This window comes from Diorhabda sublineata, chromosome X (genome assembly GCF_026230105.1).
Source record: "Diorhabda sublineata isolate icDioSubl1.1 chromosome X, icDioSubl1.1, whole genome shotgun sequence".
In the NCBI taxonomy this organism is placed as follows: Eukaryota; Metazoa; Arthropoda; class Insecta; order Coleoptera; family Chrysomelidae; genus Diorhabda; species Diorhabda sublineata.
The window spans coordinates 30,244,747-30,271,605 of record NC_079485.1 but is presented as its reverse complement, the minus strand read 5'-3'; the positions used below and the strand labels follow the sequence as shown (position 1 = coordinate 30,271,605).

At 33.3% G+C, this 26,859-nt stretch overlaps 1 protein-coding gene across 1 annotated transcript in view; it reads right to left on the bottom strand.

Annotated features, from left to right (window-relative positions):
* LOC130451753 (cytoplasmic polyadenylation element-binding protein 2) overlaps positions 1–22,178 on the bottom strand; it is an 88,180-nt gene extending 66,002 nt beyond the window's left edge. Inside the window, exon 1 of the mRNA XM_056790971.1 lies at positions 21,038–22,178. Within this exon, the coding sequence (XP_056646949.1) occupies positions 21,038–22,036 (999 nt within the window). The 5' untranslated portion in view covers positions 22,037–22,178. The remainder of the gene's footprint in view (positions 1–21,037) is intronic.
* Positions 22,179–26,859: the final 4,681 nt, after the last annotated feature.

Sequence of the window (26,859 nt, the reverse complement as noted above, 5' to 3'; positions counted from 1 at the left end):
ATTGATTGTCTACGATATACTAAAAGACGCCTCTATCTGTCTGTAAGTCACATGCCATCTCAGGTTCACCAACATGGTAACTGATTTTGACCGACATTCATCACTGATCACTGACGTACGCGCGACCATGACGGAATTCCGCAAATCAATTGTAAACAGTCTTCTTTGATGATGCTTCATTACCAAAAGTTGTACGAAGCGATTATATACATTTTTGTCTAGTAAGATCATAGTGATTTCCATTTTTGCACGAATATGTTTCTTTTAAACGTTCCCTATCAATACCTTAAGTTGGATACACAAGGTTTGTTGTAACCTGCTAGTCTAACTCGCGCTGCCGCTCACGTTCACGTTGTCGTTGGGGAATTAATTGACTGGCCCTATTTGGACCAATAACAAGTGTTATTGTTTTTTACATTCGTTAATACTGTTTCTAACCTAGTTATGGTTAAATTTTGTTATTGTTGTTGGCTGTGTATACGTGGTCATATGACCTGGATATCTGTTTCCATTGGCTAGGCGCTAGAACGCGAGCGACTAATATAAAAGTTGGCTTTCTTTCACCGCGAACTTGACGAGAACTTGCACGCGAGCGCGAGCGTCTGTGTTTTTAAATCACATTTCGTAATTCAATTTATGTTAAACGCGAATGAGGGCGTTAGCGTACAAGTTTATAAATTGACCTTCACTCAGTCAATGCTCATAAAAACTCAGTATCTCCACCTATTGTTCGATTTTAAAAACCCAATTCATTTTTTTTTCATTGCGTAAACAACTTACCTTCTTCTTCTCTTTTAAGTTGTTGGAATAATTATATTGTTTTTCGTTTATCTATAAGATTATTTCATCGTTCCAAAATTTATGAATCACTAATTTTTGATAGATACTGTGAGTAATTTTGCATTTATTTATAAAAAGATCACGATTCACTTTAGTTAGTATTAAGAAAGTACTTAAACCAGAAAAATATTTAATCCAATATACTCTTCGTCACGAATTTATTGAGTGCTTTACAAGGATTCGAATAAATACTTATATCCTATCCACACAAAAAAGATTTACCTTGTGTATTGACGATAAACATATCAGATTTCCCTAGTTACTTGCTACTTTACACAAGACGAAATACTCTAAAGACCTTCAATAAGAGACGGTTTGAATAGCTTTTTTCAAGAATCCTGCTTTTCCAAAACAGAATTTTTTTTCATAAAGCCAAATTTATTCGAAAATAAATTCATATGATATCAGTTTTTTTATTTAAGTTGTTTGATTGTACGGGGTTTGTCTCAAAAGTATTAAATCTATCATATCTCCATGTCAAACCTTTCAAACATGGCGCCACTAGGAACTCTCACGAATTTAGGTTAGTTTGTGAACCAACTTAAGTAAAAATTGCTTTAATCTGGAAAAATCCAGATTAATACTTGTGTTTACTCGACTATGATTCATTTGAGTCTTTTTTGTGTACCACAAATATACTCGAGAGATCATAGAATCACCAAAGAAGATTACGTTCGATATTGAGAGGATTACGTGAGGAATTAACAGTTTTATACAAGAGTTGATTGGCTTCTTTACCACTAAAATGCTTTCGCGTATTCATTAAACCTTTCGTAGCAATATTTGGTAAATCTAACAGCTTCCTAAGGTTCTGTAAAGTTCAGACGTAACTACCAACAAATTTTCAATTTTCCTCAGGGTAAAAATTCCGAAACTGGTTCTATGAGAACGAGACGGTTGAAATTAACTCGATGAAAGGCTTCCAGAACTACTTCAGGAAATGAAAACACCTGGTATTAAATCAAATATGGCCTACTTTAGTGATATCGCTCACCAGATAATAGAAAATAACGATTGGGACAAACCTCGTCAGTCTCATGCTCTTGCTTCAGTTTGGATCTGTTTGTTCTCGGTCGTTGGTTTATTGTACAACTATAAGGATAATAAATATTTGAATACGATTCACATTCACATCTCGATGCTCAGTCCAAAACTGAACATAAACGAACAACAGCACTGAGTTGAAAAGGGAGAAAGACTGAGACTGAATTGAGAACTGATATGACCGTACAAAAGGACCATTAATGAGCGAACGCCACAGCGTTTTAATAGGAAACCTTGACGCTTGAAGATCGTTCGCGCTGAGGTGGGATATTGAGGTTACAAGGAATCGAAAACCAACCAGGACTCTTCGATTATCGGACCCCCTTGGACCCTCTAAAGATACCATACGCATTGTTTTTACCAACGTCTCAAAGAGGTTGCTGAACATTGGGTTGAAGGAATTATTATTTATAAGCAAAGTGAATATTTCAAACCGATATCATTTATGATATACCCTCTATATTTATTGTTATAGTAGAAGATATAGTAAAGTTATCTAGTTGCGGTAATGGTCATAACTCACTTGATGAATTACAACACTCGCCTGTGGCTTCATCTGCGGAAGTAATGACCTACATTGCCGAGAGTTAAAAATTGTAACTCAAATGTTTTGTGTGAACGAGACAATTGCCTTGCTGCAACCAATTCTCCTCAAAGTGATAGGATTGTATGATTAATTTGTTCTATTTTCCTTCAAATTTCCATTAAAAATAGATTATGATGTAATCCGCTGTCATTCTCGTCGAAGCGTTAGTTTTTGGTGATATTGAGTCTTGTCAGGTGTTTATTTTTCGATACCAATAACAATTGCAACCCTCATAAGTGGAAATCCAGTAAAACATTTGAATTTTGATGATTTATTGCGACGTTCTATTGAAATTTATACTGGGAAATTGAAAATCACTTCTTTTACATCTAAATGTTCGGTAAATTCTTTATGGTATTGTTAATATAGTTACAGGGTCGACCTGAGAATAAAGTGCTGTGAAACTATGATCGGGTTAACCTGATAATGATCTGAATGTTCGCAAACTAACCCGGATCACGTTCATTGTTGTTCAGAAATTGATCGAGTTATACAGGTCGTAATCATATAAAATCAGCTGAGGGGTTATTTCATTTGTCTATGGTTTTTTGAGCTTCAAAAGTTATTTATTAACCTTAAATGGCTTTCTACTATTAATTCTCCTGAGCGGCATCTTTGGTAGGTTACTAAGATTTATGGTTTTTATAGTTTTTGGTATTTTCGCACAGAAATAACTTATTGCCTTAATGCAAAATCCGTTTGAAAAATATAAACCCGTTTGTTAATTGTAAAAAAATCTTTGCTTCGTTTAAAAACATTTAAGACGCATTAAAAACACATAAAAGTACATACATACATTGTATTTAATGTCACACATAATACATATACATAGAAATTAATCTTCCTAGCATTGGCAGAAAATGTGTTTAAGTCATTATAAGGTTTGTTCTTGGTATATTTATTGGAAGCATTTGAATGAAACGGTTCACAAAAGATGCCCAAGTCAGTTGGAACGCAAAACAGAATCGTTCGCATAATAGTAACTGCCCTCATGCGCAGAATCGTAATTGTACCAAGGAGGGTTCTCGGTTTGGAACGAATCTACGTATAATCTTATGATGTGCAGACGTCAGATAGTAGACGTGCGCACCCGTTATACCGAGAACATGAGTAGGAGGATTGGTAAGAAACAACCTGAGGCGTGGAGGCACACAGACGAAAAGTTATATTTATTTATTTCCCCTTTTTATACTCCCCAAAGAAAACTGCACGTGTGCTGCGTACACGTCTCAGGCCGGCTCTGTATAGTTGGCTTTTTCTAAACAGAAACTGCCGTAAATGAATGCCAAAGATTAATATATCCGCATTGGCAATAATAGATAATTTCTTTTTTTTTCAATTAGGAAAAGAACAAGCTGAAACACTCGAGATGCGTTTCAACGAGACGACCGAAACATTTTGTTGGCAGCCGCTAGCTATTAAACCGTCAACTTTGTGTTTACTTTCCAGGTTTTCAGTAAATGTTTCTACTGGGTGTAAAATAACAAATTTTTACTTATTTGCGTGTAGTAGCGTGAACTTAGACAATTCTGGAAGCTGCTCCAATATTTAATTACTTTAAACAGTATTTGATGGTTAGCTAGATAATATATATTATTCAAAATTTTCGGCACGTGGAGATTTACAGGGGAGGTACATTAGCCGATACAAAAAACTTACAAAAGTTACTATATAAGTCAAATAATATTAGAAGCACGAATTTAGAAAAACGTCATACCGCATGATTACAACATTGCCAAATCTACTTACCAATTTTTCAATGAATCTAGTAATTCTTTATCATCATTGTAACTGACAATAAAATTAACTAATATATCAGAGAGGATTAGGACAGTAGAATTACATAAGGAACAAAAAACATCTAGTATTGTTCTGGATAAAAATAACAAGGATAAATTTTGGAATGATCCGACAGAAACAGTAGAAAATGGAAAAATATATCTTACAGGCGATTTTAACGGAATAATTGTTAAATATGGAGAGGAAATAAGAAACAATAACGGGAAACGTCTGCTTTATTTTTGACTTTTACACAACTTGATAATAATAAACGCAAACGGTACCAACACAAAAATATGCACAAGAAAAGTAGAAGAGAGAAAAGATCTATTATTGATTACGTTATAGCAGAGAAAATAAACAAAATAGCCAGAACTGAGTCAAACGCTAAGCTGAGATTCGTAGTGATAACTTCCTGCTAGTATCAACGTAAAAAATATAACTTTTGAAGAGTCAATTTTGAAAATATAAGGACATATAAATTGGAAGAGGAAGAAGTAGCACCTACAATCATAGAAAACATACGAATTAAATAACTGAAAAACTTTTCGAGAGACTTGGAGGAAATGTTTTCAAATTTGCGCTAAGCGAACCAGCAACGAAATATTAGTAAGATAGTTGGGGTATACAAAAAGGAAGTAGGAGAATAAATTTGCAAAAAGAATCATTGAAGAAGAAGGTACAAGAAGGAGACCAAAGAAAAAATGGAAATTCAAAGATATTAGAAAGTAAGAATCGAATTGGCGTACAAAAATACTGAATCACAATCTGTGGACCAATGAGAAAAGAAAAATAAGTAATGAATAAATATAGCTGGAAAAAGAGAATGCGATAAAGATAATAAAACAGCAAAAGTATGATGGCTGGGTAATACATCAAGAGTTGGAAAGGAAGCTGAGATAAAAATGATGGTAAGGTGGACGCCAGATGGGAGAGGAAGTCCGAGGTCAAAATGATTGGATTTGAAGGTGGATTTCCAAACAAATCACCATGAACAAGCAGAAATAGAGAGGTCTCGAAAAAGACCTAAAATCAAGACGATTTATCAAAGAAAAATTGTTGTTGAAATTGCCGTTACACCACTTTGAACCTATACCAAACAAAATATTTTATGCGTGATTCTCATTGTTCTTGCTACCAAATACGCTGACTTGTCCCTAAGGTGGCTATTTTACTTCACATCCCAAGGTGTTATTCTTTCTGAGTACCCTAAGCCTTTTACTGAAATGGGCACCGATTAGATCTTATGTTGTCTCTATGGTTTGCTCGCAGAATCTTCTTGTCTTAAGTTGGTATTTAACGTGGCTCAAGACCGACTACCAGTTCAATGTAGTTTTAGGACATCGTAGAAAGTATATTTGTCTTGTTTTGGGTATTAAGTGGAATGTACCTATAGTAGGAGAAACGATTCTTTCTTCAATCGGTAACTTTACTTTTACTTTCACCACCGGTCAAAAGTTTTTACCCACCCCACAATCCAATTAATTAAATTTCAAAATAATACACTGTAACAAATTTCTTTTCCATAATGTGAAGGTCGAAACGATGTCTTACAAACCAAAAATAACTGTGAAATATTTCTTCGGTGTTTATGATTGTAGTTTAGTCTCAGTTAGCCCTAACAAGAACGTGCTGTGCTTTATAATTTTTGGATCAAGACATCTTTTGTGAAGTTCGTTTACGAAGGTTTAGAATGGGTAGAACCAATTAACTATCGGTTCAAACTTTTGCATTAATCGCAATAGCCTTCATAGTCTAGTCAAACCATTGTCGTCGAATTAGGAATACCGTGGACTACTACTTGAAAAAATATGCATCCACCAGGAGCTTTGTCGATAGAAAACGTTCAGGACGGCCTCGAAAAACCACAACTGCTGAAGTTGAACGTAGTGTATTGATCAGTAAACGTGATCGACGACTCACAATCCCGGAGATAGCAGCTCAGATCAATGAATCCGGGGATCTACCTTTGAGAATTATTACAGTGAAAAGGAGATTGAGAGGAGCTGGCCTTTTTGGAAGAATGGCATTGAAGAAACCTCCATTAAGACTTTAGAAAAGGAAGTTTTTCTCAAATGGAAAGTTTGACGAAAATTGTTTTAAAGGAAGTTGGATTTTTCCTAAACTTTGTTGATCATTACTTAATTATATATTAATATAATCCACATGGGATTTCAAAGAAAAAAATTAAGAATATAAAAATTTCTAACGAATATGTATTTATTTCGTTAGTTGTGGTTTTTTTATATACAAATATTCCTATTACCATTGTGGAAAATATATTAATGAGAAAATGCGTTAAAATGGAAAAATATTCAGAAATACCTCAAAACGAATTTACAAAACCTCACACATACAGAAAATGAAATATACAAAACAATTGAGGGTTATGCTATGGGAGCTTCCATTTCAAGTGTTATAGCACCATTGGTAATGGAAGATCTTGAGGAAACTTGATATAAATTTCCGATATGTAGATGATTGCATTATTGCCGTACTAAAGAATCAAATTGAAAACACAAATAAAAAATTCAATTCTTATCATAAAAAATCACAATCGAAATAGAACAAATTAATAAAATCAATTTTCTTGATGCCACATTATATAAAAACCAATTTGGTCCTCAAAATATTCGAACTTCAGTTCATGTCATCCTATGTCACAAAAAAGATCAGTTATAATAAGTTTGGCTGTTATATCTATCCAACTATCAGATCCTGAATTTAGATGCTTGACTATTCAAAAAGCAAAAACTGCATTGAAAGAGAATAATTATTCGGAAAAAATTAACATAATCAAGAAAAGGATAAACAGATACTATAATCAATTAAAAATCAGAACAGAAATGAAACATCAAAACATAAAACATTTTTCCTTACCATGTGTACAAGGACCAACAACTATCAGATTATTTTAATAAATATGATATTAGTATAAGTAATAAAGGACATAATACATTATCCAAAAAAAACAAAAGAAGTAATATTATATATCAAGTGCCATGTACTAGTTGTGACGCCGTCTACATAGGGCAGACATCTCAGTATTTGGAAAATAGATGAAAAGGTCATCAATACGATAAAAAAATAAAACTGCATTAACAAACGATGAAACATAAAAAAAAACATAAATTCAATTTTAAAGATTCAAAAATTCTTGGAGCGGATTCTAATGCACGAAAGTTTTAAAAATGGTTCACATTCATAAGAACGAAAAAGCTATAAATGATAAAAAAGACCTGAATCATTTGATCATAGCCCTATTTTATAAATTCTAATAAAACTAAAAATAATTTAATTGTTTAAGTACTGCTACATGTTTTATATAAAAGGAAAAATAAATTTTTCTTATTAGAACAAATTTCTATTTTGATTTTATTCTTATTTTGATGTAGGTGATCTGTTGATTAATGTAAATACGCAAATCGTCAGTTTTAATATCATATTTTGATAAACACTTAAAAGAAAGGTCGTAACGTCAAAAATTATAAAAAAAACTAATTTTAAAACAGAGAAAAGACCTAAAATCAAGAACGTTTAGAAGCATTAATATTTGAAAAGGTTCAAGAAATTAAATAAATTTAATATAAAACTAGGTTGGACCCTCTTCGAAATATTTGTAATTTCGCTACTGCTACTGTATATATAGCTTATTCTATTCAGGGCCACAGTCTATTTCCAGCCGGTCTCACCTCACTGTCTAGTGTGTATGTAGTGAAGCTACAACGCTCCCTATCCCGTTCAACTTATTGAAATTACATCTTGTTTGTATTTTATTAAGAAAAATTGCATAACATGCTCATTCGAAACAGTTAGAGCTAGAAAAAACAGACCATAAATTTCTCCTTAAACGATACGGTATTTAAATTCGCATACTTCATATCTTTTATGACATCATTCATAATGATGAGACATGATTATGAAGTATCTTTAGAATATATCGACATAATTAAATAATAATATCGTCGTGATTATGTAATCGTTAATTATTATTAATTTTACATACTTAAATCTGATAATTAACTTTTATTAACGTCAATCATGTTCTAGCATATTTTTATTAACTGCATTAGTAGATTTGTTTTGGACGTTTAGAACAGAAAATGCAAGATGACAGATTGGTTAAAATCGCAATGGTGAAACTTCCCCTATTAAATATCCACATGCCATCCCGATAGCGGGGATCGGGGTGCGGAGCTAAAGCGCTCTGTCCTTATTTAAAACGTTCAGTTTTGTATTTATACATTAACTAAATAATGAAAGACTTAGGGTGGATAACGCCCTTCTTGTAACTATCAGATTATTTGCTTGACACAAAAATGGAAACTTCGCTTTTCTACATAAACAATAAATAGTCCAACTTCTATATTTCCATTGAAGATCATTTCCATTTTTTGAAATTTTATTTATGGATCTCCTGTGAGACAATCTATTTTTAAGCATGAGAGAGTAACAAAATGTAATTTTTAATCTAAAACTTAGTATAATTCTTCCAATATTAATTGCGTCAGTCCACGTGGACTCATCATCTCCACTGTTCACCCATGAAAACATCGAATCGTAAAAATAAAAAAGAATACAAAACCAAAGATATATATTTACATGAAACACCACTTAAATTGAGACAAAATGAAACTGTTATAAGTCGAAGACAGGTTTTTCTAAATAATTTATCTACTGGTTTAAATCTACCAACAGAAAAGGGGCGCAGATTGATAATAGTAGACAGCGGCAACTCAAACGGTTCCTACCAAAACGACATGAATGCTGATGTTTTTGAAGAATGGTTTGAACAAATGATGGATCTTCTTAATAAAAACTTTATCATAGTAATGGATAATGCAAGTTATCACTTGCCAACAACCATGATTCAAAGAATTGGCTAAATTCAAAAAATATCCTTCCCGGTTCTATGAGAAAAGAGCTGTACTCTTTATGGTTCTTTTTTAAATAGAGACCCAAAAAACATGGAATTGCAGAAAATCGTGGAATGATGTTGGTTAGATCACGACCATATTATTGCAAACTAAGCCCGATGGGCACAGATGAAGGCAGAAGTGATAGACCTATGGATACAAATGCTCTATTACTTCAATACTCTCTTATTCATAAAAATAGACTATAAGAGAATAGAAACATGTACCAGATATCCCATTAACAAAATGAGTGGTGTGACAAAAGACAGGAGTTGGGAAAGTTAGAACGAGTATTCAAAAAACCAATTTAAATTGGATATTTTCCATTTATGCGCACACCAACATTCAAAATTACACTGTGTGGTCCTCGAAGTCGGGTATGAAGCTAAGAAAGGCTAGGAACAACTTATACCTCTTTATTTCCGCTTCAGTTTCCATAAACTACTAAAAATTGTTGTAATTGATTAAAAATATGTTAATTATGACATAATTATAAATAATCATTTAAATAAACCTCTTAATTATCCGTTTAGGACATAAATCTTAAATTGAATAGAATATTTTAATACAATTCGGTGGGTTAATTGTTAAGACGACTATTTTATTTAGTATTATCTAAGAGGGTGTCTCAAAGTTATGTCTCTAATTCTATGAAGAGTATAATACATATTATGTATTGGCAACAAGGAAAATGTGTCGTCCACTAGCGTAGGATATCGAGGTTACAAGAGAAGCAGTAGAAAGCAAATCTAGTACCAGCATTGGCTAATTATCGGACTCCCTTGTACCTTATAAAGTTATCATACTTCGCCATTTTGAGTCATTAGGCTAGGTCTATAAAAGTTGTAAATTACTGCCACTGAATCAATCGAGATTCAAGAGGAACGTCGAGTAGAGGTTTGTAAAAACCTCCTTGCCCTGCCGAAAGTAGATCTTTTTATTAGACTCATTGTTACTTGTGATAGAAAATGGATTTATCTAAACAACCCAAGCATGGAAAATCAGTTGTTAGATAAAGGACAATCGCCAGAATCTGTCGCAAAGAGAGGTCGATTCGAGCGGAAAGTCTTCATCTGTACCTGGTGGAATTATGAAGGTTTACTGTACTTCTAAATCATTCCATATGGTCGAACTATCAATGTCGAGGTATATAGTGAACAACGGGTTTCCTTAAAAACAAAAAGAATGCTAAACCACATACTGCGGAATAAGATCGAAGAACTCCTACATCATCCAGACCTTGCATCGTCAGAATACTTTTTATTCAGATCCATAGTGAAATTGTTACGTGGGAAAAATTTGAATCCAAAGACCATGTTAAAAATGCAGTCCAAAGTCTAAAGAATGGTTTTACTAAGTTGTCAAAGAGCTTGTGTTGAAACCATAGTTTTGAGACACCCCCTATATATTTAAATTATTATAAATTATATTAATAGATCGAAATGAATACCCCTTAGTTCTTTTGTATAAACAACTGTATCTATACTATGATAGTAGTTTTCTTAGTATTCTCGATGTAAAAATAAGGCATGCCCTGTTTACAGCGTTGCCATTTTATTTTAATCCCCTTATACGCCTACCTAAAATATAGTGCATGGACAGCGGTAAACCGAAACACGCTAAATTGCCGGATAGGTTAATCATTATTAAAAGTACACACAATATGACTGCATGGTTTACGTTTAAGGGTCGCACGATGGAAATCGATACAAAAACTGGGCCAATATGGAAAAGAATCGCTGCCAACAACTTTGAACTTTATGTTTACGAAATTGTGGATCATTATTTAATAAATAATGTATTTTTTTTTACTATTTCAGATTTTTGTAGAACAAAAATAAATCTTAGAGAATATATGATTATTAAAAATTTTTTTTATGAAACCATCAAAATTTGGAGTTTTGCGTTTCTATTAATATAGACGGTATATAGTAATAGGCAGTTTCATTCATATGAATTCAAAAAACGAATCGATATTAATTTTTAATAGATGAAAACTGTGTAGGTGAATCAGCACAAAACTCCATATGGTTCAACCAATAAAAATTTCCGTGCGAAAAAAAGTAACTTGACTAAATTCAATGACTTCGACGGATGACTGCTTCAATTATAAACTACTGTTCGAGAATGGATTTGAAACTAACTATAAACTGTGGTATTATTTGAAAGGATGACCTGAAATAAGTTATATACAGGATGTCTCGCTTAAGAGCCGACACAAAGCAGAGACGTACAGGTGAGATCAAATTATGACGATTTGATGCTATTTACCTCCATACCAAGTTGCGCAACCCTGAGAAGTTATAAGGACTCAAATTAGAGCCAAATAATTAATTTCTTTGAAACCCTAACATAAAAACATAACTTTTGATGCACTGTATGAGACCGTTAATAGCAAAAATTAATAGGAGGTAAAAGGCGATCGAACTATTCTGAGGGGTTAATTAAGGGTTACCTAACCTTAAAATTTCCCGAATGTTTTTTATCTGTCAATTGATTCAAAAAATTTCACTTCCATAACATGGATAATTTGATTATAAAACATCTTCAGTTATCTTCAATGGAAAGTTGAATACACAAACACATTTCCTCTTAAGTCTCATTGGTAAAAAATACAACACAAAGTTGCAGCACTGCAGAGAAGCAACTCCTATATCCTTCACCCAAAAAAAATGTCCCTTATCCCACCCAAAACTTATTCATCGAACTCTCTCTCCACAAAGTACAACCTCATTGCCACTAAAATTATTTTTTTTATATTGGTGTTATGTTTTCTATCTGATAATGAAGGAGTCTCCAAGATGCCCCCCGGAATTCAAAATCCCGCAACAACTGCGAATAACTCACAGTGTCGAAGGCATTCGCGAGATCATAAACACATAAAAGCTCATTGTGTTGTAAAATTGGCGTTATCGGCCACAAATTCTCGTAAATATTTTTTATGTTTGCGACCAAGATATTGACTTTATCTATTTTGTTGTTTTAATTTTAATTAGTTGGGAATTTTTTTTATTTATAAACTAATCTACTTCTTTTAAACTAATCTCAACAAAAATATCAACGTGTATATTGATAAACTAATTTTTAATTATTAAGATTAGATGTTACACGATGATAAAAAAGCTGATAAAAATCACCGAGGGATTAGTTACAAAAGGTAGTTGAAATGTACAAATTTCAAAAGCTGATTACCCGAAGTCATTAAAATGGTAATTTCCTGATGAGAATAAATTGGGCCTAAAAACCTATCCGCCGAATCGGTAAGATTTATTCAAAATGAAATGAGTGAAATATTTTATGTGATACAATTAAGATAAATGGAATTCAGAATGTATGGTTTATAATGAATATCAGTGTTTTAACACGTTTTCCTCCACGGTAACCTGACCTGACACTGGGTTATTACTATTTTCAGGGGTTCATGAAGGATTATGTGTATGTATCTCAACTATCTTCACGAATTTAGAAACAGGATTGAAGCAGTAATTACAGCAATTATTCTTATTAACGTTGGGGAAGAACTCGTTTATCGTTTCTACGTGTGATGAATGGTACTCACACTTATAGAGCATAGAGCATTAAAACCCGGTACATACTGTGTATGTTGTTTAATTAATTAATACATTATTTGTAAAATGTCACACAAAACAAGACAAATACTTGTTAAATTTTGTTTATCAAAATGAATGAAAAAACTCATAATAAAATTGATAATAAATTCGTTGTAAAAATGTTCTGAACTTAATTTTCAGAGAACTGAAACATAAACAAGTTGTGGCCATTAAATAATGAGACCTCTCCTCTATCCCTACATCGCTCCATGCGAATTTTCCATTGTGCGAAATAGTGCAGGAAGTGTTTTTCTGTCAATTCCTTCAAGATGGCGTGCCGCTTTTCCTTTTCCAGTCTCAGCAGACTCTAATCTTGTTTTTAAGGCAGATTTGTTCCGTCACACGTAATTTTCTTTTCTAATAAGTTTGAGTCATTTTCAATCGCATTCAAAGTGTTAATACAGATATTTTTACGAGCTGCTTGTTTATCAAATGTGAAGATATTAAGCACAGTTTTGAATACACTTTTCGCATGTTAAAATTTTCCGCTAAAAATTTCCCAGGACCGGATTCGCCAACTGATAAAATTGTGATTTTATTTCCATCTAAAAAACCTTTTTAAAATTGGTAACAACCTTTCCGACTAATGGTGGATACTTTAGGCAGACATTCTGAAAAATGGAAATGGAAATAAAGGAAGCATATACAAGGTGTATCGATACTAATTCATTTTTGCTAGCTTTAGATTGTCCCTGTAAAAGTTATTAACCATTGGGCATGAGCCGCCCCTGGCACACAGATAGTGGTGCAGAGTTTTTTATTGGACATTGATATACGTAATCAACCATTAAAAATTCATGTCTGAAATGTATAATTTTGAAAATATACTAAAAAGATTTCGCAGCTTTAAATGCCTAACTCAGAAACGATCGAATGAGAATTTTTTTTATGTCACAGAATTATTTTTACGTCATCTACTTGTTCGCGAATTTTTTGCATCAAGTCCCGAAACACCTTACATTGAAAACTAATTTTTTATTTATTTATTTATTATTTTCCTTTTCATATTGAGTTAATAACTCATGGACCGCCCTAGGTATATTTTGTAGGGAGATTTTTCCTACTTTATGGATTTTATGGAAGTTCTCCCACTAAAAAATATCTTTTTAGTTTAAATCCACTGCTTTTACGAGCCTCAATAAATTAACTGATTAATTTCACTTTTTGTTTATTAGACTAGTTTCTCATAAGAACTACTGCGGATTTTATTTTTCATAGAGTTTTCTATAAAAATATGATATAAAAAAGCACAGATTCTCTGAATTAAAATTTGATTTCAAAATAAAATTTCTATAGATTCAACAATCGCACGAATATTCAGCCTACGGAGTTACCGAACAAGATTTCAGACTATTTTCCAAATTTTCATTAGTTTGTAACGTATATCGTGGAAAGGCGACCTGAACGTGAATCATCTTGAAAAGGTTTAAACCACTTAACAACACGTAGACGCGACAAACATTCATTGCCATACCAAGTTTGATAGCAATCCGTTGTTCTATTTTTACGGCAAAACAAAGGCTGCGGCTACACTGCTTTGTCTAAGATATAGAAGACATCGCATTCGAATGAGTAGGCTGAAGTCTAAACAGCTGACACTAGTAAATTATACATAGATACATTTCTTATTACAAGAAGTTTGATCTTTACGTACCAAAATGCTGAAACGTAACAATAATAAAGTAGGATAAAACTAATTAAATACCTATGCCTAATTTAACAAGAAAAAAGTGGAAAGACAATAAATGTCTTATTCTTCTAGTATGAAGGCCCTTAACGCAAAAATGTTGAGAAGATAATTCACAACTTTAGATAATTTGATGAAGTCATTGGACAAATGTCTTCAATTCTAAAAATATGCAATCTCCTCAAGTTCATTATAACTATATTGGACATTCTAAACATAGTTGCATTAATGTTTCGGTCTCATGCAAGTTGCTACATGTTGCAGTCAAATCTACTGTGTATTTTATACCTCGATAATATCTTTTGAAAGTTTTGGAACTGCACAGTCCGATTTGGTATATTATTCTAATTTATACGAGGCATATTTTTTAAGTAAGTACCGTTTTGGAATTATAAAAAGAAGTGCAAGGATATCGCAATAATTTTATTTTTAATATTGAGGCACTAGTCATAACGTGGCACCAGTTTTTGAATACCCTCCTCATAAAATTCTGCCATCTGACTTGTTAACCACTGTATCACAACTGTTTTGACTTCGTTATCGTCTTGAAGACGCTGATCGCCCAGGTGTTTCTTCAAGTGCAGGAACAAATGGTAGTCGCTGGGCGCTAGATCAGGACTGTAAGGAGGATGATCTAGAGTTTCCCATTGAAAAGATTTAATGAGATCTTTGATCCGATTAGCCACATGTGAACGGGCATTGTCATGCAGCAAAACGATACCCTTAATCAACTTGCCACGTATTTTGTTCTAGATTGCACGAAGCAGATTGTTCAATGTCTCACAATAAGACGCTGCATTTATTGTCTCATTACGAAGCCGAAACTCCACTAGCAATACTCCTTTTCTGTCCCAAAAGACTGTGCACATGATTTTCCGGACAGAAATTGTTTGCTTAAACTTCAATTTTTTGGGTGATGATCACTCATAATGTTTTGTCCGTAAACTTCACAGATCTCACAATGAATATCGATCGGTTTTACGCCTTTAGCACTAAGAAATCGTATAACAGCCCATACTTCACAATCGGCGGGACTCACGATTGTCGGAGGCATCTTAAACACTCAGTAAACAACGTACACAATGAAGAATCAGACTGTAATGGCGTCAGTGCGTAGACAAGAGATGTAGGTAACCAGCGCGCATGTGCGGAACGTTGACCTTGGGGTTGCGGCGGCGGAATCGCAAAACGGTACTTACTTAAAAAATATGCCTCGTATATTGGGCAAGATCTGTGCAAATAACTATTATCTTCAGATAAAAGCAAATGTTTATATAACAAAGGATACTAGAAGTTTATTATTCTTTTTTCCTTATCTGTCGTCGTCGTCATTTAAAAGGTGCTTGGAGTTATTTTGCAAGAATTCTAACCTCAGATTATCAGAAACGGCATAGTCTAAGTGCTGCTTAACTTGACTCAGAAAACTGTACTTTATACTGTGACTGTTGAAGGCTTTTAACCTCAAGAAGCATTGCTTAGTTAATGAACTCTCATCCATTTTCACTTTATTCAACCACAACACACTGTTAACCTCAACTTGTTTAAATAATTCATCTAATCGTAATCTCCAGATTCCAATTGCATTTAATAGAATTCCAAGAATGAAGTTTAGACTGACATAAGATATTCATAACAGCACCTGTAGATTTAAGAGTCTTTAACCTTTTGCGCATGCACACTTTTTCTGTAACAGCGCCAGTCTCGTTACTTAATAGCCATACCTCGTATTTACAATAAAGCGAGATTTTTCTATGGAAACTATGGAGTGGTACAAAGTTACTTATCTCATACTTCATCTCGTGCCTAAATCCTGAAATTTTTGGAAAATTTGATTGAAATATTGTGAATGTTATTTATGTTTAACAATTATTACCTCTGAGTATTTAATAGGACTAAATATTTTTGTTGGCAGAATGAATTACAACGTTGCCAAATTTTGCGAATTTTTGCCACGTCACAATTTGATATTCAATTTTATTTTAAATTTATTAAGATAATTTGTATGACACGCATAATTTTCATAAATTAAATTATTTAATCTTTTAAAATTTGCAGTCTTATTGAAATTACTGAAAATTTAGTATTAGTCTGATTTTTTAAACGATTCTTTCAGTCCAAAGATTTAAAACTTTGCTAAAATTATTAACTCTAGAAATTTCAACAACCTATGAATAAAAAAAGAACATTTGGAAATATTTCTTCAAATACTTGATTAGTTGTGATCTACAGTAACTACAAACAACTAAATTAAAAAATAAAAACAGAGAAAAACATTTGAGTTAATGTTTATTAACAAAAATAAATATTATCACAATTAACAATGGTGAAAGTACAAGCTAGTGATAAATGATTGATGATTGACTAGATACAGATACATATAACAGCAAAATAGCAGACAGCATAGCAAGCGAACTACAGAACGATCATTTATATACTTACAATTAACAATTATTCAAGTGTCAAGAGATTTCAATACACTCAAGTACGGAAGACCTCAATTATCTCGGTAACGGCTGGCATCATTTTTATAAAATTTGTTTTGTAATATGGCCGACATTATGATATTTACATTGTTGTCAGATCATTTTCATTAAAATATACTGAACTTCTTTTATTTCGAAAAAATAATAGTATAGATGATATAATCTTTGTTAATGAAATTATTAGAAACAATCAAATGTTTTTATGTAGTGTAATAGCTGTTCCTATTGTTCTATAATCTCTTCAAATGAATCAGTACTTTGGCGAAAAAACTCTCTTTAAAATTAATTGGAAGTTGGTTATTTGTTTTTTATAATTTGAACAGACAATAATGTCTTAAGTGAGTGGAAGTTGGAATTTATTACATTGCCTTGTCGGTATTTGTGAGTTTAATTCCTTTTTCGACTGTTCTCTGATTTTATATTGCCAGATTTAGCAGCATCTTTGACTACTACACCCTACAAAGCCTTAATCTTACCACCCCAATCTATTGCTCATTAATTTTTTTGGGTAAAATCCATGAACGATTGATCAAGGATAGTATCTGAGACTTCTGTACCAACCACAACCAACCCTTCTCATCCCTTGGACTGCTAGACGGTGCTTTTTCTCAAATTGATCTCTCCCTTCTATTGCTACAGGAAAAGACACATCGAGAACTCCCAGAAAATTTTATACCATTCTTCCATGATTTCCCTATCGCCAATTCCTAAACTCTACACGTCGGTGTTACAGGTTTTCTGCCACTATAAAAATATGATGCATCTGTAGATTCAACGTCGCTATTACATCTTTTACCGATTGATTCGGTGTTAAACTTTGCGTACAAAAAATAGTCGAACGGGGATAGATGAGGACTATATGATGGGTTTTCAATCTCTGTCAAGCCACATTCGTGTACAGTAGTAGCGAAACAGTTTGGCCTGGAGCCTTTTTTAAATGAAGCAAGCGCACACCTCGACTGATTTCGATAATTTTCAGAATATCAGAATCAGAATAATATTCCACGTTCAGGGTTGTGTTTGATTCCTTGAAGTCGATCAAAAGGATACCCTCACAGTCCCAAAATATTGTAGCTATGACTTTTTTGGTACTTTCCGTGACCTTTGGTTTTTTTGGTACGGGCTCTCCTTTCCGATGCCAATCCAAAGAATCTCTTTTGGATATCGAATCGTAGAGAAAGACCATAGTTTCATCAACCGTTACAATTGATCGGATTACACTTTCCTTGTCCTCGCAGCAAAGCTCTAAAACATTGGTCTGCTGATCTGTGCTGCAAATTCTCAGGCGGCGTTCACTTAGAACAATTTCTTCCACTAATTTAGTATTTTCTGGAGTAGTCACTGCCACAGGACTTCCCACACATTAGTTTCGTTTCCAGTGAAACAACTTATACCACTTTATAATTGTTGGAAATAATGAACAAAAGTCACCGCGAACAGCCTCCAAAATAGGTCGATTAGAAGACCTCGAAAAAGGTAGCAGAGAAACGTAATAAGCCTTATTCATCTTCTTCTCATTGAAGGCTGGCGACCACGTTTTTAAATGCGTCTCTGTCCCTCGCAACATGAAACTCTACCCTGCATTATGTTCTGTAGCAGTGGGTATTTGTCGTTGCGTAAGATGTGTCTTATGTAAGATGTTTTTCTTATCTTAATAATTGTGAACAGCTTTCTTTTGCAACCAATGCGTCTTAGTACTTCGTCCTTGGGGATTCTGTCAGTCCAAGATATCTTCAGGATGCCTCTATAGAGCCACATCTCAAATGCCTCAAGTTTTTTGATGATTTGAGATTTCAAGGTCAAGTTTCCATTTTGTACAGACCACACATAATATTCCATGAATCCTATTCTAACGTGGAGATTTAGATTTCTGTTTAATCATGGTCAACAGCTTTCTTTTGCGACCAATGCGTCTTAGTACTTCGTCTTTGGTGATCCTGTCAGTCCAAGATATCTTCAGGATGCGTCTATAGAGCCACATCTCAAATGCCTCAAGTTTTTCGATCATTTGAGCTTTCAAGGTCAAGTTTCCATTCTGTACAGACCACACATAACATTTCATGAATCCTATTCTAACGTGGAAGTTTAGATTTCTGTTTGCAAACATTGAGGAGTACTTGACAAATGTATTTGGAGCCATTTCAATTCTGATCAGTCTTCTAAAGATACGTAATTGGAAGTGGGCTGCTCTAGGTAGGAAACAAATGGGGAATAAAACTTAGGGTAAAGGTCCGTAGCGGGCTATAGCACCATAGAAGAAAGAGAAGATTTAGATAAATATTTACGGCAATAGTTGGGTTAAATTTTTTTATTTATTATCGGATATTGATATAACACACAGTTCTACGCCATTTACAGGGAAGTTACATGGAAAATACTCAACAGTCCTTAAGGGTTTCAAAAACCAACAAAAAATATCAGTGTAATGGATTTGGAATAATAATATTTCCAGAAAAACAAAAGATATGACAACGATGTAAATACCACTACAATATCGGTCATATTACAAACCAAAATTTACAAAAATCGTTACCGAGATCAGTGAGACCTTCATTATATAAAACTCACCTTGTATAGCGAATATAATGCATAAATAGAATTTAAAATATCAAAATTTTAAATGATAAGGAATAATTTTGAAAAATCGTGATAAAGTCACCTGGTGTGTTTAGTAATTTTTATATTTTTGACACAATCATATCGAAATTTATCTATCGATAATATTGATTACATTGTTAAAATTTTTTCCGTTTCTATAATATTTTTCTTTATAATTTTTATAACATTCAAAATTTGGATCCGTCGCTAGCTAATAATAAAATGGATCATAACAAACTACGATATATGACGCATAAATTCCACTAGAGGATAAGGATTATTGTGCCAATTTTGACAATGTTTTTTATATGAACAATAACTGTTTTTTTGGCAACCCTGTATTAAGAATACAGGCGGATCGGTTTTAATTCAGGTTTATTATTCCAGTACCACCTGAAGAGCTTTTGTAGGTCCAATTTCAACGAACTTATCTACTGCTTAACGGCAATGAAATCATTTTTTTTATTTATATTTCTCTGGGTTGCTCAAATTGAATTATGTGTTTATTTTTAGTAGCCTGATTGTTTATATATACATCTACATAACTACTATGTACAACAGCTGACCTACTTTTTGGAGATAATGAAACTGTTTAAATTTTCAATTAAACAGGTTGATAAATTTGCTAAAAATATAAAGTACAAAATTGCGCCGAAAATAAGTAGAGCACGAAATACGAAAAAAATGACTAAGAATCGAAAAAAAAAACATAAAAATGAAGGGAAAAGAAATTTACATATAAGTGATATATTTAAAAATAATTTGATTTTTCAGTTTGTAAGCATTTCAAAAAAAATTAATTAACAATTTTATTCACCCCAGTAATCAATTCTCCCGTGTACCACTGTTTTAGATTAAAAAATGATTAAATATCTACATAATTTACAACGCAGTTCAGATTTTTCAAATTTTAATCATTTGCCATTAATTATGTGGTCATCTATTAAAAATTAATCAACATATTTGTTTTGTTTCTCCTAATTATCAATTATTCTCATACACACTGTACATAAGATTAATAACTGTGATAAATATAGTGAGCTCTAGGTATTTAGATTTCCGGTTATTTGAAAATGAATTTATCCATACTAAAGCCCGGAAAATGAATGTAGCATAATTTTTAATTTGAGTATTTGGGAATTTTATCAAAATTTCGTGATATTTTCTTCAGTCACAATAACTATTTAGTTATTAAATATTCCCGAGAATAAGTAACTTGATAATTTGTTATAGAGAGTGTTAGTTAAGATTAGGTATCGTCTGTTTTAATTTCATGACGTATAAAATACGTACATATATTATTATCTGATAAGATACGTTGATCGGTAAAAACATATGTTTCATAAGTGATCGTTCTGCAGATGACAATAGCACAAAAATAAATAAAACAGGAAATAATAAAAATATTGACTAGCAATCTAGGCGAGTCTGGCAATGGCATCACAGTGAAAACGGTGCTGTTTTGGGCAAAAGGTTCAAGTGCCACACATTACCTGATAGGGCAGCAATTCTCTGGCTTCATCCATGTTGGTGATCTCGAATGTAGGTGGCTGTGGAAAAGGCCCTTTTCCCGGATAAGAAGTGCTTCTGCGAAACTTTACAGGGGAGATAACCTGCTGTTGATTAAAAGTAGGACTTGGTTTCCGACCCGCCCCGCCTAATCCTACCCCAATCTGCTGCAGAGGAGGAAGATTTGGTACACTTCGACCACGATTCCACACAGAAGAATTACCCGGGGACCAATTCTGACCCGGGGGAGGATTAGCCCAAGATCCGTAACCTTTATACAAGGGATGATTTGAAAGCGATTGCTGTCTTGCCATATTATGAGGAAAATTATGGCTAGCTGTGATTGCTCTTCGGCCTTGGTTCACGTGATTCTGATTCATGTTGTTACCACCGAAAAGTTGTTGTTGTTGAGTTGACGAAGAAAAATTTTGAAAACCCATACCTCCATTAACGTTAGCGAAATTTGGTGCATATCCATCTTCTATAGCTGTTGACCAGAGCGCACCAGCTGGCGTACTCGCTTCAGCTGGATGAAAGAGAGGTTGTAAAGATGGTACCGTCTTAGAGTTTCTCGAAACTTGATCATTCAATTTATCGGATAGATCGTTGACGGAATTTTCGCAGTCTTTTGAAACTGCAGCCGCAGCGGCAGCTGATGTAATAGAATTTTTGTCTATTGCAGACGTCGCGACCGAAGAGGACGACGTCGCCAACGAAAGTTCTTCCGCGTTACCACCACTGACAGAGACACTTGATACTTGATTCTTTTCGGAGGCGGAAAGATCATCTTGCATTGTTGAATTATATACCTTCGTCTGATCGACGGCGTTTCCCGACGTCGCTGAAGACGGCGACGACGACGACGTCGTAGGTGTGGTGTAGAATAACGAATTCGTAGTCGGATTGCTTTTGGCCGAATTCACCGATATCTCCACTACACTCAAACCTATGTTTGCATTAGCACTAGAACTAAACTCCCCCATGAGTATACGTCACTGACTAGAAGCCGAGCACGGTGTCCCGTATATTTATCTGCGTTATGTCATACACATACAACCGTCTGAACGAGAACACACTAACAGTGAACCACCAGCCTACATTCATGTTAGTGTCATTGGTTTGCATGGAGGACCACGATATCCGAGAAAGGACGATCGACCTCGACTCTAAACGAATACACGAACCTGCCAAAGATTGCATCGCCTGAGTTTGCGCAACCTAACTAATTTCTTCTTCCGTTTTTTAGCCCAGGACATGTAGGGCACACATAACGTTAAATTATATTCACCCCCGAGTTCATTATTCCAAATACTTACTTTCGTTTCATATAATATTACATTGAATATATAAAAATAGTAGAAATATTTTAATTAATTAAAATACGATCACAATAAAATGAAAAAAATCATGATATAAAAATAGTTTTAACAGTATACAAGATACATACGAAAAGAACCACATTATTTCATTCATTTTCACTCCTACACGGAGTGAAAAAATTATAAAATTTCATTCGCTTTAAAGTTAAGTAAAAATTGTTTCAATAGCATAAAGGTTATTGATGAAACGAAGCACCGAAGCACCACATTATTTTTCGGTATTCTTTCATGATATTCACGATTTACGTTTAAATATGGAAAAAATTGTATTCGTTCGAAAAGGGGATACAGAATTTTTATTAATTCGTTAATTAGAATTTATTTTTTATAATTCTTAACAATTTGTTAACGTGAATACCAACTGAGTGGCATAAATTTTTCGGATATTGCTAAGAAAAGAGTCTAAGGAGGTTCGTTTTTGATTGAGGTGGCCATTATAACATTCGACTATCCAACGACCAGGAAAATATTTCATTTAACAACCTTTCGTAGTTCTAGATTCTAGAGCTTAATGTGGAGTTGACCCATCATGTTAAAACGCCAGCAAAAGGAATTGATAAATCAACTATCGTATAGAATAGTTAGTATTAGTTAGTTCTGATTAAAATTATTGTTTGAAATAATTCCCAAGTCATTTTATGTCGAAAACCGGGGGTGTGGATAGTCGAAACTGCAGTTAAATGTCCTGGGTTATAAATCTGCTGACGTATTATTTCTGGATGCGCACGCAAAGGATCGAACAGCTGATGACGACACATTTATGGAGTATGGAGCAATACAACACTGTTTGTAAATATTCTTGAAGGCTTCTTCCAGAGGGAGCCACTCATTTACAAATATATTGAGTTTACAATCTCCGCAAAACCATAAAAAACTTTATGTTTAATTTAACATTGTTTTGGAAAATGAAAACAAGATGAAAAGGTTAACTTTGTAGGAAGTAGCCTATTTGTTTTCTCGTAGCTGGAATTCAGAAATTCCTCACGATTAATCAATAACATTATTTGGTTCAGTCTTTTGAGAAACAACTTTAACCCAGTTTTTATTCACCTGGGTAACTGGGGAGGGCGCAACCGCTTTTTCCAAAAAAATAGTTCACGCCTAGCACACTTATCTAGTAAATTATTAATGATATTTTTTATTAACACTGTACAGTAGAAGTTAGATGTTTGATTTTATTTCTAATAAAATGAAAATTTATCACAAGAGATTAAAAAGGGGTTAATTTGGTAATATAAAAATTTAATAATGGAAGGGTACGGTTTTAAATGATCCTTCATATAATATTGATAGAAAATTAATAAACAATGTGGTATACAGGAAGTATCTGCAAGATATCTTAATATTTTGGAATGTTTTATTATGTTATTGATTAAAAATATCTCTTGAACTAAATTAAACATTGATTGTACATCAATGAACTGGTATGTCTGGCATGTCTTCGCTAAATTATCATTTCTTTTATCACTAACAATAATAAAATTGATGATACTCCTCATTCCATAGTGACAATCGTGCAAATTCCTTTTTGTTTATGCTTTAGCAGGGCAGACAATTCATTACATAATTCAAACAAATCATAACACTATAAATTGATATAATTTGAAGTATGTTATTCGACTTATCTCAAATATCTTTTAGTTAACTTATCGTTATAGTCTATTTTTATAAACGATAGAGTAAATAAAGCCTTCTGACTAATCTAACGCTTACGGTCGTTTTGAATATTATCACAGACTAAACTAAATATTTCTTAAAATGTTCATGAGCTAATACAAATGTTCGGGTGTTTATGGTCTTTTATAACAAGCTGTACAGAATAATAGAAAAAAGGTTTGGAGTGGTCAAAAGCCCTGTGGATTAAAGATCTATAACCACCTATTTGCCATTAAAAGTTAGAAATTTTGTTTCATTTCAATTCTAGAAATTTCTTTCCGATAAATTTCACCTAAAATACGATTTTAGGTATTGTCATAGAGTAAGGAGGTCCAAGCTGAGGATTCTGGGAGTGTTGACGGGAAACAACTCCAAATTATAAAATTTAAATAGGAAATAGTGAATTATAAGGACCTTCTTTTTTGGAGGCCCCTGGTCTATAGTCCCGGATGCTCTCTTACTCTATCCCTGACTATTCAAGAAGAACTAACAAACGCAACTAAGAAAAACACATTTTTTGCAAAAAATCGATTCTATGCATCAATGTGATCTCCTTCACGAGCAATACAATCATTCCAACGCTTCTCTAACTTCTCGAGAAGTTAGGGGCCGTTAGGGCCTTCTCGAGGCCGTGCTCGTAGAAGGATTTGTTTTTTAACTCAAAATAGGCATAAATTTCAGCAAAGGCTTCTTCATTTGAGCTCAATTTCTTGCTGACGAGCATTTTTTGGAGATCAGTGAATCACCAGTAGCCACAGGTGCCAGACCTGGACTATACGGCGGAAGGAGAAGCAGTTCCAAGTGTTATTTGTTCAATTTAACCATCGTTTCCATGGACTTGTGAATCGGTGCAATGTCTTAACGGTGGTTTTTTCTTTGATATGTGATATTTTTTCTCGATTTTTGCATTCAAACGATCCAACAGCTGTCCCTTTTGGATATAGTCGATGAACAATATTCCATGCGCATCCAAAAATATTGAAGCCATAACTGTCCCAGCTGACTATAGTGCCTTTGGACGCTTCGAGCGTGAATCACCGGCTGCAGTCCACTCAGATGATGATAGTTTTGATTCCGGACTGAAGTGAAGGATCCATGTAGTATCCATTATCACATATCGCGCAAACAATCTGATTTATTATGTGTAAACAGGACCAAACACTGCTCCGAATCATCAACGCGGCACCCATGTTAACGCAATATCAATTTACGATTAGATATAACCAATTTGTGGACGTTTTTGATGTTCTCTAGAGTATCCAGCTCAATTGGACGACGAGAACGTTCACCATCATTGGTGTCTGTTTAAATTCAGCAAATCAATAATACGGTTTTCTTTGATGAATCAGAATCTGAATAACACTTTTGAAGCCATTGCTGAGCTTGTACAATATTTTTTCCCCAAGGAGCAATGATAAGTTAACACTCGAAATTGTTTTGAATCCATTGTTTTGAAAATAACAAAAGTTCACCCAAATGGCTGTCACTTTTTTCTGACTTATCGAAATTTGACACATAGTCTTTTGAAAGTTGGTACTTCATTAACGTCATATGGATTTGACAATGGCAGCACCATCTGTGTGTCAGTCACACGATTTATTGAGTGATGTACATTCGAAAATTTTGGATTTTAATTAAATCTATTCTTATTACTAAATCATTTTGAATTTTTTGCCTTTTATTATATCACAAGCAAATAAAATATATAAACAGCATATTAACAACAATTGATTCCGCTTAATTTCATCATAGATAATGTACGGGGTCCAAATTTTTGCTAATGTATTTACAATTGGTTGTAATGATGGCTGCATAGTGTTTATTTTACTCACGGGTTTATTTAAACATTTTCACGTTTCTCGTGACTAATTTTTACTTCACGTTATTCAACCTTGACGAGTGTTTAAACACAAATTAAGTACATGTGCGATAATATCATTTTTATTTCCCTTTCACATCATCCCAAAGGACACTAAAAACTAATTGTTTACTTTATTCTCGACTGAAGTTGTAAAAAATGTTCGAAGCATCTTTATATTACACTATTTATAAATAGTTTTTGAACTATGCTACTATCCAAATGATTATTGCGTTGCGTAATATACTACGAGGCTTTCTAAAAAATATTTGAGGAGACTTGATTATATTAATAGAAGTAGTTTTTCTTTTTCAGCTTAATCGAAATGCGCATGCTTTATATAACGTTCAACATTGTATCTAGTGTTTTTAGAATCCTTGTACATAATTTATAGAAATAGATGTATATCTTTAGCACAAAACATGTGACAATGTTAAAAACCCGATAAAAATAAAAATAGAATAAGTGAACGAAGTGCCAAAATATGCAAAGATATTAATAGAACGTATTTAATTTTTTAAGTAAAACTTTGAGAAATCTATCCATAAATATATTCTAATTATTTAAGTTATACAATAAAAATCTAATAACCTTATTTAAAAGTGCCTCTTAAAACTTCAAAATTATTATTTATATTCCAATAATCACCCACAACTTCCTATATTATATATTTATAATACCGTTGTAAAGTAGTATACAAAATTCTCAAGAGCGATTTCTTAGTGACATAATCAATCAATAATTTCTTCTTCTAAACTCAGCAACTTACCTGATTTCCTACAATTCTCTGTCACCCCTTTTGATTCCCCAATGAAAATAGTTTTCGTCACTTCTGCACTTGCCTTTTTGTTATCATAAACTCTCGTTACGTTAATTTTCTGGTATCCTAAATCAGTAGATTATCCTATTTCCA